The 15,991-nt window shown below is 37.2% G+C and overlaps 1 protein-coding gene across 4 annotated transcripts in view; it reads right to left on the bottom strand.

Moving 5' to 3' along the window:
• The window catches only part of ARHGEF12 (Rho guanine nucleotide exchange factor 12), a 149,686-nt gene that overhangs the window by 42,996 nt on the left and 90,699 nt on the right, over positions 1-15,991 (bottom strand). For 3 of the 4 annotated variants that reach the window (XM_033207811.1, XM_033207812.1, XM_033207815.1), the window contains 7 exons: positions 15,544-15,621; positions 15,228-15,347; positions 13,184-13,324; positions 6,497-6,571; positions 3,638-3,730; positions 2,043-2,153; positions 1,657-1,755 (listed from right to left, as the gene is read on the bottom strand). In XM_033207811.1, the coding sequence (XP_033063702.1) occupies positions 1,657-1,755; positions 2,043-2,153; positions 3,638-3,730; positions 6,497-6,571; positions 13,184-13,324; positions 15,228-15,347; positions 15,544-15,621 (717 nt within the window). The remainder of the gene's footprint in view (positions 1-1,656; positions 1,756-2,042; positions 2,154-3,637; positions 3,731-6,496; positions 6,572-13,183; positions 13,325-15,227; positions 15,348-15,543; positions 15,622-15,991) is intronic. The other variant, XM_033207814.1, reaches the window with a different exon arrangement.

The raw sequence follows: 15,991 nt of genomic DNA, 5'->3' as shown, positions 1-15,991 counted from the left end.
AATCCAATGTAAATGCTATGCAAATAGTTGTTATACTGTATTTTTTAAAATTTGTTTCATTTTTTATTGTGGTCTTGGATTTTGTTTTTTTCCTTGAATATTTTCAACCACGGTTGTTTGAATCCGTGGCAGCTGCAGGTACAGAACACTGACTATATAAACTAACTAAATAAATAAAAGTTCTATGGATAAAAATAACAGAAAAAGTGACAGAAAGTGAAAGGGTTGAGATTTTAGGTAGGTTGGTTAGGAAAGTCACTGAGTAGGTAATTGAATGTGAAAGTGTACAGACAATTTTGTAAAGGAATACAAAGAAAATGGGACAGGAGCTGGAGGGAGAAGTAGAGCCAAAATGTTTGTGTGTTCGTTTTTAGAAAGGGAAAATAACAATGTTTGCACACTAATGTGAGTAATTATCTGTAGAAAATATAAAACCAATGATGCAGGAGAAGGGAGGATAATTGTTAAAGTAAGGTCTTTGAGTAGGTATAAGGAAATACACCGTAAACTGGGGCAGAGCTGGCCTTAGATAAAAGATGGAGAATTGAGGCCAGGTGCAGTGGCTCATGCCTGTAATCACAGCACTTTGAGAGGATGAAGCAGGCAGATTGCTTGAGCCTAGGAGTTCAAGACCAGACTGGGCAACATGGCAAAACCCCATTTCTACAAAATACAAAAATTAGCCAGGCATGGTGGTGTGCACATGTAGTCCCAGCTACTTGGGAGGCTGAGGCAGGAGGATCACTTGAGCCCAGGAGACAGAGGCTACAGTGAGGGGCAATTGTGCCACTGTACTCCAGCCTGAGCAACAGAGCAACAGTCTGTCTCAAAAAAAAAAAAAAAAAAGAAAAGAAAAGAAAAAAAAGACGGACAATCACTCCATAGCATCAGGAGAAAGAGTAGAGTACATGGTATGGTATAATGGAGGCAGAAGATACATCTGGTAGAAGTTCTCTTCTATATACTTTAAATTTCTCCGAGAAACAACAAGGCCAAAGTTATCAACTGAGAAAGGACTAGGGAAAGGAAGAGATGGAGGTTTTAGGGGGGAAAAAGTATGAAGCAGTCATGTAAGGGAACTGCAAATGTGAAAGGACTAGGGACCTGCAGCATGATCATCCAGGATGCATTAAGGGCTAGGTGCTATTTACCTGTAACAAGACTAACAATGAAACTTACTACTTTAAAAATCTTATTATCACTTTTAATGACAAAGTAAAACATTATCAGCATTTATTTCAGTGTAAGCATAATTTTTTCTGCACTTTTTTGTAAAAATTATGCCTCTAAACTTCAAAGAGGCCACCAAGAGTTCAGTTATTCAAGTATTATTCCTTGGGTCTTAATATATATGTAATAGCATATGTATTCCCTTTTTCATTTCCTTACTCTAATTGTACACATGCAAAAAAACACAAATATATACATATGTGTGTGTATATACATATCCCCTAAAACCTACTGTGAGAATTCATATGCCTAAACTAATTTAGAAATGATAAAAAAAAAACAGTCTAGAGTGATCAATAATTGAAATATAATACAGGTGTGAGAAAGCACAATAAAATCCAAAAACATGGGAGGGAAGATTGGAAGCAGGAGGCCAATAATTCCATGTACTAAAGCAAAGATTACAACATTAACTTGGCAACTTACTGCTGATCGATCTAGAAAGAACTGATGAAACTCAAGGAAGATGCGACGAGTTTCCTTGGAATTGGTATGTTTATACAGGTCTGAATAGAGATAACAAAGCTGTAGTGGAGACAGGAATGAAAAAGACAAAATGAGGAACCATGAAAAATGTAATTTGCTATGTCATCATTGAGTAGGAATGTTTGGAACAGGTAGGTTACCATAAACAATGTAGTTACTACTATATAACCAAGTCTTTAAAAAATAATGTTTTAATTATCTTTCATATCTGCCTTTATACAGAAAACTAAAAGAAGTCTGCCCACTCATCGTATAGATAGGAAAAGTTCTATGGCATATGAATCAACAGAAGAACTCTGAATCTGCTAGATTGTAAAATATATTACCAAAGTTGCAGGGTCAAATTGTGAAACTACATGGTGTAAGAAAACAGCCAAATGAGCCGGGCGAGATTTTAGTAATTCAATGCTCTGGAAACAGCTGCACTGTCCATTGATCTAGAGGAAGAAATGATTATGCATCAGTAACTCCAACATACAAATACTAAATGCAAAGTAGGCTCAATTGAACATAGCTATCCAAATTTCACTTTGATCTCCCTATAAAAAATTCAAGATTTAAAAAATTTCACTAAAATTTATTAGCAGCAGAAGCTATGGAATCTCTTTCTCTGAACATTAACCATCTCTTGGGGATAGGTTAGAAGAAAGACCACTTTGGGAGAATGGAAATTTAGGAGATGATTACCAAGTAGCTTGGATGTATACAAATCAGTATGTAAAACACAGTCTAACAACATTTCTAGAAATGTAGTGGAAGGCTTTTTGCCCAATCATAAAATAGCTGTTTATTCTTTTCTTCTGGGCTAATTGCAGAAATGGTGGGAAATGAAGTTGTATGATTTTAAGTAAGATAAATCCTAGAATATTTGTATAATCCCTAAATATACTGAACACGGAAAACGATAATAATGTAAACTAGCATCTCAATTTTTATATTCCCAAATCATTCTAAAGACCAGCATTACCCAACTATCAAACCAGACAAAGGTATTACAAAAAGAAAAACTATACATCAATATACCTCATCAACAAAGATGTAAAAAATCCTCGGTAAAATAATGGCAAATTGAAACCGACAATATATTAAAGGGATAATACATCATGACCTACTGGGGTTCATTCCAGGAATGCGAGACTAGTTTAATATTCTAATATCAATCAATGTAACTTACCATATTAACAATCAGAAAAACTACATAATAATCCCATTCAACAAAATTCAACATCCAGTCATGACAAAAACTCTCAGCAAACCAGGAGTACTCCTTAACCTAGTAACCTTTAACCTTATACAGAGCCTCTAAAAAATACTTACAGCTAACATCATACTTAATGATGAAAGACTGACTGTTTTCTCCCTAAGATCAGGAATAAGGCAAGCATGTCTTGTCACTCTAAATCAATCTCATACTAGAAGTCCTAGCCAGTGCAAAAAAGCCAAGAACAAGAAATAAAAGATAAACAGCTTGAAAATAAGGAAATAAAAACTACAGATAACATGTTTATCTATGTAGAAAACTCCAAAAGATTTATTTTTAAAAGCACCAAGAAATAATAAGTGAAGTTAGCAAGATCACAAGATACAAGGACAAGAATCTAGCTAATCATACTCCTTTATACCACCAACGAACTGGGATGTGAATTTTTAAAAAAAAATACTATTTTAAGAAACACACTCAACCCCAAAGAAATGAAGTACTTGAATATAAATTAATGGCCTCTCACTGGCTTTAAAAGCAAGGTCATTTCTATTGGTCAAAGCTAAAATAAGCAATTAACCCAAGGAGCTACTGGTTCTAAGATTTAGCTTCAAAGCCTTACAAATGTTATCTTAATCTCCAGAAAGTGTTCATTTTTGCAACAAATCAGACATTGCAGAAAAGTAATAATTTATTTTTTAGAAAGAAAAAAGTCATCACCTGTTCATGTTCAGTACCAAAATCATCATCTTCTGCTCCAATAATATGAGGTGCTATACGGGTTGAGGGACTCCCGACAAGTGATTGAGTGTCCTGGCAACATTCAGGGAAAAGAAACAGAAAAATTATCTGGTGGTCAAATTTAGAAAAAGAATAAAGCCAACCCATCAAAAAGACATGATTCACTTAAATGGTGAGATTTCGTTTTGTTTATTTCCGTTGAAGTACTTTATTTTCAAAGTAGGGGTTCACAAATTTTCAAGGCCATGAACCACTCTGGCAGAGAAAATGACCACAACAACGGTTTTTTTTTTTGGGTAGGGGAAAAACCATTTCCCTTGGAAACAGGAAATATCCTTTGCTCACTATAGAGTAAGACTCTAACATTTTCTGTACACTTTTGTAACTTCTTTTATTAATTCATACATACTTAGAACTTCTTACAGAAAAAAATAAAGTTGGGCTTACATAAAAGGTCACAATTAAAAAATTAAAGAAAAAGTGAATGAAGACAATAGGACAAAGGCAAAATAAGAGCAGAAATGATAATACAAAGTTAGAAGAGAGGTTAATATACCTGAGAAGTACTAACCCAAGATTTCCATTAATGATACATAATTGAAGGCTATCATCGAACTCTATTTTTTCATTTTTAATTAATTTTCATAAACGTATAATTCAGGGTTTCTCAACTGTGGCACTGTTAATATTTTGGGCCAGAGAGTTCTTTGTTGTAGGGGCTAGCCTGTGCATTCTAAGATGTTTGGCAGCATCCCTGACCTCTGTGGGCCCACCAGATGCCAACTGCAGCCTCAAAGCCCTAGACATCAAAAATGTTTCCAGACATTTGTTAAATGTCCACGGAGGCACAATCATTCTTGGTTGAAAAATCACTGATAAAATACTCTAAAATCATCAAGTAATCTCACAAACACTGCTACAGAAACAAAGATACCAAAATTCTAAGAATAAATTATAGATTGGCAGATAGTTCCCCACGCAATAGCTCCTCCATTTGTCAACTCACAAAGTTGGATTCAGCATAAAAACGGCAGTACAGAGGCATTAATATATAAAATAATAAACATCGGTGCTGGGCACAGTAGCTCAGGCCTGTAATCTCAGCACTTTGGGAGGTCAAGGAGGGAGGATCACTTGAGGCCAGGAGTTTGAAACCAGCCTGGGAAAAACAAAGAGATCCACCTCTAAAGAAAGCCAAAATAAATTAGCCAGGCATGGTGGCATGTGTCTATAGTCTTAGCTACCTGGGAGACTAAAATGGTGGACAGTTTGAGCCCAGGAGTTTGAGGTTACAGTTAACCTCTGTACTGCAGCTTGGGCGACAGAGTAAGACCCTGTCTCATTCATTCATATATACAAACACAAATATATGCATACATACATACATACATACATACATATATACATACAGGATGTCTGAAGACCATAAGTACTAAAATTAAAGACCATATAGCAATGGGGAATAAAAATTTTGGAAGAAATAGGAAAAAACCGAGTTTGGCTTAAATCTGACAGCAGTTTAACACTGCAAGATCTGGATGGAGTTCAGCAAAGAAGGGTGGGCCTATGATTTGAGAGTCATGTGCACAGCAGTTATAGCAGTTACAGCTGAAGCTGTATAAACAGATCCACAAGTTTTAAACTGAGTGAATAATAAGTATATGTAGTTTTTCCTCCTTGTATTGCAACACTACATATTGAGTCTCCTACACACATTCTGCCTTTTAATAACTCTTATTATTTTCTTTAACCTCAAGGCTTTAGTAATTCCAAAAAAAAGAAATCAGGTGAAACTGGCTGGGCCCTGTGGCTCATGCCTATAATCCCAGCACTTTGGGAGGCTGAGGCAGGTGGATCACCTGAGGTCAGGAGTTTGAGACCAGCCTGGCCAACATGGTGAAATCCCTCTCTACAAAAATTTAAAAAAAGAAAAAGAAATCAGGTGAAACAACATAAATGAGTTTAGAGCAGTAGTCAATTTTGATTTTATAACTGATTTAATGTCTCTGATTTTTCAATAGTCCTTATGTTGCTGACAATAAAAACATTACAAAATGCTATTGTATCTTTTACTCCACAACTGTAAACAAATCTAATTAGAAAATAAAATGAGAATGCTTAAAAGCATGCAATTAAGAATATGTAAGATTGAGCGATTCTACTTCTTGATAAACACCCACAAAAACTGAAGGCAAGGCAGCATATTCACAATAGCCAAAAACTGGAAGCAATCTAAGTACCCACTGACAGACAGATAAACAAAACGTGGTATATATACATGTCATGGAATATGATTTGGTCTCAAAAAGGAAAGAAATTCTGACACATGCTACAACATGGATGAAAGCTGAAGATATATGCTAAGTGAGGGAAGTCAGTCATGAAAGGATAAACATTGTATCATTCTTTTTACCTGAGTATCTAAAGTAGTCAAATTCATACAGACAGAAAATAGAATGGTGGCTGCCAGGGGCCAGGGGGAAGGGGGAAATGTAGATTTAGTGTTTACTGGGTACCAAGTTGCAGTTGGAGAAGATGGTTGGCAGTGATGGTCGCACAACAATGTGAATATACTTAATGCCACTGTACACTTAAAAGTGGTTAAACTAGTACATTCTATGTTACCACCACGACAAATACTAAGGAACCTAATAATACTTACTAATCATGGAATAGCTCTTGACTTATTCAAATCTTTATTAAGTTTCTTTAATAAATTTAATTTTTTTCTCCAAAAAATAAAAAATAAAATATGTAAACATCAGATGTGTCTATATCATACGTTAAGTATAAGGAAAGCTAAAGACAGCACTATCATTGCATGGATTTCATACTCACAGTGTCCTGAATTGTTTCACTTTTCTCTGGGTTTTCCTCTAGATAAATCCTCTCTTTTGGGCCACTCTTGGGACTCTAATAAAAAAAACAAGATCTTCAGTTCATTTCAATAGGCACACCAAAAGGAGATGAGGGAAAAAAGTGTGAAAAAAAATTGCTCTGAATTTCTTTTTTTTTTTTTTTTGAGACGGAGTCTCGCTCTGTCACCCAGGCTGGAGTGCTGTGGCCGGATCTCAGCTCACTGCAAGCTCCGCCTCCCGGGTTCACGCCATTCTCCTGCCTCAGCCTCCCGAGTAGCTGGGACTACAGGCGCCGCCACCTCGCCCGGCTAGTTTTTTGTATTTTTTAGTAGAGACGGGGTTTCACAGTGTTAGCCAGGATGGTCTCGATCTCCTGACCTCGTGATCCGCCCGTCTCGGCCTCCCAAAGTGCTGGGATTACAGGCTTGAGCCACCGCGCCCGGCCTGCTCTGAATTTCATATTTGTATTTACAACTACTAAATATCTTTCATAAAATACTTGGTTCTGCTACTTTTTCCTTACTTCGACAAGTCACTTATTCTCTCACCTTTTCAGTTTTATGTTGATAAACAATACAGAGTCAATAAAACAATTTTACCTAATCTCTAGGCCTGGAGGTTACTTTCTACCAAATTACTAGATATATTGCATACCTCAAACTCATTATGTCAAAATCAAACTCTTTTTTGTTTTTGAGACGGAGTCTTGCTCTGTCACCCAGGCTGGAGTGCAGTGGCACGATCTCGACTCACTGCAAGTTCCGCCTCCCGGGTTCACGCCATTCTCCTGCCTCAGCCTCCCGAGTAGGTGGGACTACAGGCACCCGCTACCATGCCCAAATAATTTTTTGTATTTTTAGTAGAGACAGGGTTTCACTGTGTTAGCCAGGATGGTCTCGATCTCCTGACCTCATAATTCGCCCGCCTTGGCCTCCCAAAGTGCTGGGATTACAGGCGTGAGGCACCGCGCCCGGCCAAAATCAAACTCTCTTTATTTATTTTCCTTAACCCTTACCTTCTCAAACTATCCTTTCTATTCAAGTTAAAAGCATTTTGCCCTACTTATGAGTACAATTAAGCTTCTACTATTCTGTTACTCCCTTCATGTGAAAGGTGGATTTTAATACATTTGTATGGTATTATATAATACCTAATATGGTTGTTCTTCAGTATTTGTGGGGGAATGGTTGCTCAAGTCCCTGATATAAAATGGTATAGTATTTGCATATAATCTATGCAAATCTTCTATATATTTTAAATCATCTCTGGATTACTTATAATACCTAATACAGTGTAAATGCTGTACAAATAGTTGTTACACTGTATTGTCTAGGGGATAATGACTAGGAAAAAAGTCTGTGCATATTCAGTACAGATGCATTTCTATTCCTGAATATTGTGATCCACGGTTGGCTGAATCCACAGATGCTGCCCACAAATAATGAGAAAGGACTGCATAAAATATAAACCATATGGGATGCAGAAACTCACTTTGTGGAGATGAGGAACACCCCAAAGCAATGGGAGACATTCTTTAGAGTAACCAAAAATGAGGAACCAGAGACCTAACGAATGCCAACAGGGAAGATACATTTTACCTATGCATATACCAAGTTATCTTGGTGGTATCACAAGATATTTCTGCCACCAAGAGAAAACAGCAGTTTCAAATGTATGCCCCACCTTGGAGAAAAGAATGACTTTCAGGTCTTGGACAAGATACATAAAAGATTAGAATAATTCTGTCACAAACATCAAGAAAGCTATCAAAGATATTGGAGGGGCATGTCAAAAGAACATAGGAGAAAATTTGAGAGGGTTCCCACCAACAAAAAAAAAAGAGTAACTCATACGGAAATCTGTGAGTTCAAAATATTACACACATATACCCTTCTTACTTGTCACCTCTGGAGTTTGTAAGAGTATCATCTCTCCTGAAAAGACTCTTCTGAAAAGAATCAAGGGAAGTATTTACCCTACATTTTCTGCATAAGCTATATTTTAGGGTAATCTATTAGCTAGTAAGGGAAATCATTTCTTGTAACATAACTCCGTGTAATAAATACAGAAATAATGACAAAATTACAATAATATCCTTTTGAAACTCAGAATTAAACAATGGATCTAGGCATTCTGATCACGAATGGCCATGTGAAAACATTTCATAAAAGCTATTTGATAGGGAACATTATAATGAAGGAAATCATGTTGATATCACCTAAACACCTTAAGCTTACAACCACAGTAAGACAGCCATTCACATCCTGATGTGATATAATGAGATGTACACAATATCATCCATGAATTATTCCAAATAACAACTCTCAAACCTAATGTGACCAAGACTTGTAGATTTAACTGGGAGTTTTCAGAAAATCTAGATAAAGTAACGTCATACGACACCACGAAAATATAATTAGAAAATGGACTGTTTTACTGAACATATGACCCAATTTCTTTAACAACAACAACAAAAAAATGGCCAAGGAAAAAAAAAGGAGGAAACTATTATAAATTATAAAGACTTAAAATGACTTATCAACCAATGGCAATATGAAAGCCTTGACTGGATCCTGAATCAAATAAACTGTAAAAAGATCATTAAAAACAAGGTAATAAAACTGTGTATTGAGAAAATATTAATTCTTAGGATTTAATAAGAATATTACAGCTATATTTTTAAAACTTATCTCTTAGAGAGAGACATATTATTAAACTAATGCCTTGGATTTACTTTAATCCAGTGTTTCGAGGATGTGAGGAATAGCGGGTACAAACAAAACTGCTAAGGCTAGGTTCTCAGGGACCTGAGGAGGATTATGTTAGTCTTTACTTTTGAATATGTTTAAAAATTTTCCAAAATAAATAGTTTTTCAAAAATATCACTCACAAACTGAAATATCAAAATGAGAGATGCTCTGAATTTTAGATGATGATTTGTTATGAAGTTGCTTCTCTTGTGAGAACTGGGTATCAGAGCATTCTTTAAAGCCTTCTCCAAGGTAAGCAAAAGCAGGAACTTTCACAACCACCACCAGGAAATTATTTTATAAAAATGAGAAGACAATGAAAAAGTTAAAAGAACTGATTCAAAAGATAAAATGTAAAACAGCAATTCAAAGTACTGTTAAAACAACAACAACAAAAGCAGACTGATTCCCCCATACTTCCAATACAATTGAAACAAACATGGAAATCCATAAGCTAAAAGCAACACAGCTTTAGTCTCAAATGGACACTTGTAGAAATTAAACCTGTGTGTTATGTGTTCAGAAGACAGCCTAGCTTGGACTTTATCATTTCTCACTCGGATTTCCACAATATTCAGTTATTTATTTGGCCTCAGTTTCCTCATCAATGAAATGGTGATACTGCTTTTTTAAGATTATTATGAGTGTTAAAAAAGAGTATCTGGAGGCCGGGCGCGGTGGCTCAAGCCTGTAATCCCAGCACTTTGGGAGGCCGAGACGGGTGGATCACGAGGTCAGGAGATCGAGACCATCCTGGCTAACACGGGGAAACCCCGTCTCTACTAAAAACTACAAAAAACTAGCCGGGCGAGGTGGCGGGCGCCTGTAGTCCCAGCTACTCGGGAGGCTGAGGCAGGAGAATGGCGTAAACCCGGGAGGCAGAGCTTGCAGTGAGCTGAGATCCGGCCACTGCACTCCAGCCTGGGCGACAGAGCGAGACTCTGTCTCAAAAAAAAAAAAAAAAAAAAAAAAAAAAAAAGAGTATCTGGGCCGGGTGCGGTGGCTCAAGCCTGTAATCCCAGCACTTTGGGAGGCCGAGACGGGCGGATCACGAGGTCAGGAGTTCGAGACCATCCTGGCTAACACTGTGAAACCCGTCTCTACTAAAAAATACAAAAAGCTAGCCGGGCGAGGTGGCGGGCGCCTCGGGAGGCTGAGGCAGGAGAATGGCGTAAACCTGGGAGGCGGAACTTGCAGGGAGCTGAGATCCGGCCACTGCACTCCAGCCCGGGCGACAGAGCGAGACTCCGTCTCAAAAAAAAAAAAAAAAAAAAAATAGTATCTGTAAAGCATTGGGTACAACCTCTGGCACAAAGTAGTTATTGAATAAACGCTAACTATTATCCATTCAGCACACATTTATTAAAATTCCTATTAAGCCAAGCAGTCTTCTTTTCCTATAGATCTCCCTCTTTACTCCAAATTATTTTCCACAGATACGTTTCTAATGGTGCCTCTCTTCTGCATGCAAGATAAAGCCCACTTTATTAATTGATTTCGTTTATTCAAATACTAAGTATCAATTACATGTCAAACAGTCTTAACTGAACGGAATGCCTATTTCTATACTCAACAATTCACTCTTTTTTTTTACCCACCCCTGAGATGGAGTCTTGCTCTGTCAACCAGGCTGGAGTGCAATGGCGTGATCTTGGCTCACTGCAACCTCCGCCTACCTGGTTCAAGCAATTCTCCTGCCTCAGACTCCAGAGTAGCTGAGATTACAGGCGTGTGCCATCACACCCAGCTGATTTTTTTTTGTATTTTTAGTAGAGATAGGGTTTCACTATGTTGGCCAGGCTGGTTTTGAACTCCTGACCTTGTGACTGGCCCGCCTTGGCCTCCCAAAGTGCTGGGATTACAGGCGTGATCCACCGCGCCCAGCCGACAATTCACTCTTTTATAAAGTTATATTTCTAAGTCACATGTTTTATTGCAACATTCCTCTAAATACAAGATAAAATTCAAATTTCTCATTCGTATCATTTGCTCTGAATGCCTACAATTTGTTACACTTTGGAAACGCAAAGTCAGACAAAACAGTCCCTCTGCTCTCAAGGAACTTCCCATCTCATGGTAGGGACAAGCCATGAAAACAGAGAGGAGATGCAGCACTAAAACGAAAAGGAGAGTACGAGAAGCATTCCCAAAAGCAGTATGTACTGCTAGAACCAGCTGAAGCCCTTTATAACCTGGACTCATGATTTGGCTTCTAAGATAATCTCTAGCCATTTCATCTGTAACCCTAATATGCCAGGTTGCCCTAAAATTTTCACTGCTCTCTCAAAATGTTATGCATTTTCATACCTCAGTGCTTTTGTTTATATTTAGATTACTGGTATTTTGGAGCTAGGCAGAAGTACATTACCTATTGCCTGAATAAGTGTGGAAAGTGAACTCCCTTTGTTACAGTAACAACGGTACTACTTCATAAGGCTGTTCTGAGAATTAACTAAGGAACATAAAACACATCACTGTGTATGGGATATATACCCAACAAATATTAGCTATTACCATTTTTTCCTTGAGCCCAAATTGAAATTTTCCATTAAAACCTTTAGCTAACCCAATCACAAGACTCCTATCACTATCTTTCAATAAATAAATAAATAAATAAAAACCCACAAATCCTCAGTTTGTTTTTTGGATGAGCAACTGGGTCATTGGGCCTAAGCCTCAAGAGATAGCCTGACTGATGGCTTAGACCATGGATTCCTTTTTAAAAAACAACAAAACAAAACAACCCCTACCCCAACAACCTTCAACAAGAGAGAAACTTCACATTGTTAAATAGTAGATGTGTGTATATGTAACAGAAGTCCCAAGAAGTGACACCTCTTCTATATGCAAAGCACTGTATTTCCTATTTTTTTTTTTTTTTTTTTGAGATGGAGTCTCGCTCTGTCGCCCGGGCTGGAGTGCAGTGACTGGATCTCAGCTCACTGCAAGCTCCGCCTCCCGGGTTCATGCCATTCTCCTGCCTCAGCCTCCCAAGTAGCTGGGACTACAGGCGCCCGCCACCTCGCCTGGCTAGTTTTTTGTATTTTTTAGTAGAGACGGGGTTTCACCGTGTTAGCCAGGATGGTCTCGATCTCCTGACCTCGTGATCCGCCCGTCTCGGCCTCCCAAAGTGCTGGGATTACAGGCTTGAGCCACCGCGCCCAGCCTCTTTTTTTTTAAGAAATATAACCCACAAAATTGATTTCACGACCCACAATTACAAAACATTCGTTCAGATTACTTCCCTCATCACTTTTAAAGAGGGTGATCTACATTTAAGTCATTATTCCTATCACTGCATACAATTTACAAAGTATTGCTGAGTAAATAATACTGAACTTTAGCTTTTAAGTATTCACATGTCCACAGTGCTACATCATACTCAGTTTAAAATGTTTTATTATCATCTTAACAGATACTCATGTTCATCTGGCAGTTTCTGGGTTAATCAAGAAAGTGCTGTTACTAAACCTGGGCTATTAACTGAAGCCTATCTAACAGGACTAAGGTTTTTCCTCTTGGTAATGGCAAAGTGCCCCATGATTCAAGACTGAGTCACTCTGACCACAAATGGAATATTAACATGCTCTTAAAGATATCAACAGTTGGTCTCTCGGTTCAGTAAGAATGCACTGGCATTAGTAACTTCTCTACCCACGAACAAGATGCCTGCTGGGAAATTCCATCCCTGTAAAAGAAACAGTTGGCAATGGGTGTTCAAGGGAAAAAGTGAACTCTGGAATTAAAAGCTTATGTACAACAGTATCCAGATTTCTGTTTATCAAATTGGTATATTAAAAATGGGGATGGTAAAAAGTGCTAAGACACCTCTAACTCATATTACTTAAAATCAAATCTAGAAAGGGGCTGTAAAGAAGAATACAGAAGAAAAAAGATTTAGAATGCTGAATACATACATCTGCATTGTCACTACTGGGCCGAGAAGCATCTCCACTGCTACAGTCAGTCCTGCCCAGGCCATCTCCAGGATCTGTTTCTGCCTCACTGACTGTTAGGGTGTCACCTAAAGGTCTGGAGGGTATAACTACAGCTCCATCCTAAAACAGATTAAAGAAAAACACACCCACACAAACACATAAAAGAAAACTTTCATTACTTGCTGCATAAAGAAATAGAGTGGTACTACGATCTACATGGAGACTGTTAAAAGTTGGACATTCTGATGTGCTCAAGCATGGTTAAAATTCTACGAGTAAAATCCATAAGTAACTACTAATTCTGGGATTCTAAAATGGCATGACCTTAAAGACAGGGCAAGTGATATTTTGGTAAAAAGAATATAAGTTCAAACTTACAAATATAGCAAAAAGGTAAAATGTTTTGTTAATTGATATTGTCTGCCCATTAATAAAGGTTATTACCCTACAGTTTCTTGTTAACTACCTTCCAATGCTTCAGAATGTCAATCAATGGTCAATTCTGGGACATAATGCTATAACATAAATTATTATAAGCATTTAGATCAGGTTAGAAGCATTTATTTATTTATTTAATTTGAGACGGAGTCTTGTTCTGTCACCCAGGCTGGAGTGCAGTGGCAGGATCTCGGCTCACTGCAACCTCCGCCTCCATGGTTCAAGCCATTCTCCTGCCTCAGCCTCCCGAGTAGCTGGGATTACAGGCACGCACCACCAAACTTGGCTAATTTTTTTATTTTTAGCAGAGTCGGAGTTTCACCATGTTGGCCAGGATGGTCTCAAACTCCTGACTTCAGATGATCTGCCCGTCTTGGCCTCCCAAAGTGCTGCGATTACAGGTGTGAGCCACGCACGCCTGGCCAGGTTATACAGATGTAGACAGCTGCCCAAATAGGGTAAGAATATTGTATTTGTCTAGTAATAACATAAAACTGTCAACATTACTGAGGTGTAACACGCAAAACGTGACATAGCTAGTGGGACTGAAAGTAATGAAAAAAAATGGAATGAAAAGTACACTAAACTAGGATGTCAGGGGACCTTACATACTGTATGGTCTTGTATAGATGATTTAAGTAGTTTAGACCCTAGGTTTCTTAACTGTGTATGCTTTAATCAGAAAGGAAGCAGATTAGGCTAGATGATCTCAAATCATTCTTTTGCGAATATGTAGCTTTCCCTTCAGACTTAACTCAGGAAGAGTGATAAATAAACAGTGTTTACCTATTTTAAATGTATAGGCAATTTATCTACTTTGCTTTAAGATGAAGTACAAGGTGCTTTACATATCCCAAATCTGAATATTACAGAATGTAAGTCTGGTTAACATATAAATGCTGAGCTTTTTTTTTTTTTTTTCTTATGAGACCATTATCTCTAAAGCTTACACCTATACAGCAAATTCTACTGAAATCTATTTTTAAATTACAATAAAAATATAGTCATTAAGGGTATGAATGTGCTTTTGAATCCTTAGACTGGGTTTGAATTCCAGTTCTATTACTTTTCAGCTATATGACCTCAGACAAGTAATTTAATCTCTCTAAGTATATATGTAAACTGGAGGGAAACAACCGTAAGTAACCGCAGAGATGTTATGCAGATTAAATAAGAAAATGCTTCTCCATGTATTTAGCTCAATGCCTGTCATTTTAAAATCTTAAATTCCTACTTAAAAACATATCAACTGCCATTCTGTTTTAAGATGGCAGAATGAACCACAAAAAAAATAAATATATATATATAAATACATTTTAGTAGTTGGTCACATCAAAGCAAAAGCACTCAATTCTTTTTTACATTATTATGGAACAAAGAAATGTGATATCATGAGCAAGCAAACAATCAGACGCCCACATTTATTTTTGTTAATCATTACTTCTGTAACATCCTTAACAGGACATCCTGTTGTCCTACGCTAGAAAAATAACTTTAAAAAAGTCAACTGCAACATTCTCTGACACATTCCCAGAAGAAAATTCTCCTGCAAAAAGTTGGGTAGCACTTGTAATAGTAATGCTACCTGAGCAGAGCCTGTGGCTTTGGATAACTGCTCTTGCAGCTGAGGAATGTGTTTCTTGGCCTCTTGGATCTCTTTTAGCAATCTTTGGGCAGGTGTTCGGTTGTAATCTTCCTGCAATAACTGAAAAGTTATAAAAATATTTTCAGAATTAATTACTTATGTAAAAAAGATACAGAAATAGTCCATTCTTAATCAATAATATAACTAATGGCATTGGTTACAATACTGCTTGATTGTGACTATGATAAACACCAACTCAACCATGCCCACTCACATTTTTATTGGCCTGTACACAGCCCTACTTCTCATTTAATACCTGTAGCCGTTCCTGTTCTTTCTGTAACATTTTTCTCAGAATTTCTACTTTCTGGTTATGAACCACATTGTTTTCCTCCTAGAAGAGAAAAAGATAAAAAACAAACAACAACCAGTATAGAGAAAATGAAGCTAAAATAAATAGAGAAAATGTGACATACAAAGTTCTGCCTCGGCTCCAATTATCAATACCTATTAGGTTTTTATTTCTGGGTTATGAGGACAAACTTTTAGACATGACACTTAAAAGACAAGAAACTACAAAGAAATGTATGCCCTTCTATTTCATCTTTACTAAACTGGATTCAAGAGAACATTAAATATTGATATTGGAGAAATTAAGTTGTCTTAGTATAAGAATAGTATCTTTTACTTTCCCTCATTCAGATCTTTACTATCGATCCCCATGCATAGCTCAAAATCCCAGTACCTCTTACCTGAAATATGAA

The sequence above is a fragment of the Trachypithecus francoisi genome, unplaced genomic scaffold, assembly GCF_009764315.1.
Source record: "Trachypithecus francoisi isolate TF-2019V2 unplaced genomic scaffold, Tfra_2.0 Lachesis_group8, whole genome shotgun sequence".
NCBI classification, from domain to species: Eukaryota; Metazoa; Chordata; class Mammalia; order Primates; family Cercopithecidae; genus Trachypithecus; species Trachypithecus francoisi.
Note: the sequence above shows the minus strand (reverse complement) of the source record. Positions and strands in the feature narration are given on the sequence as shown.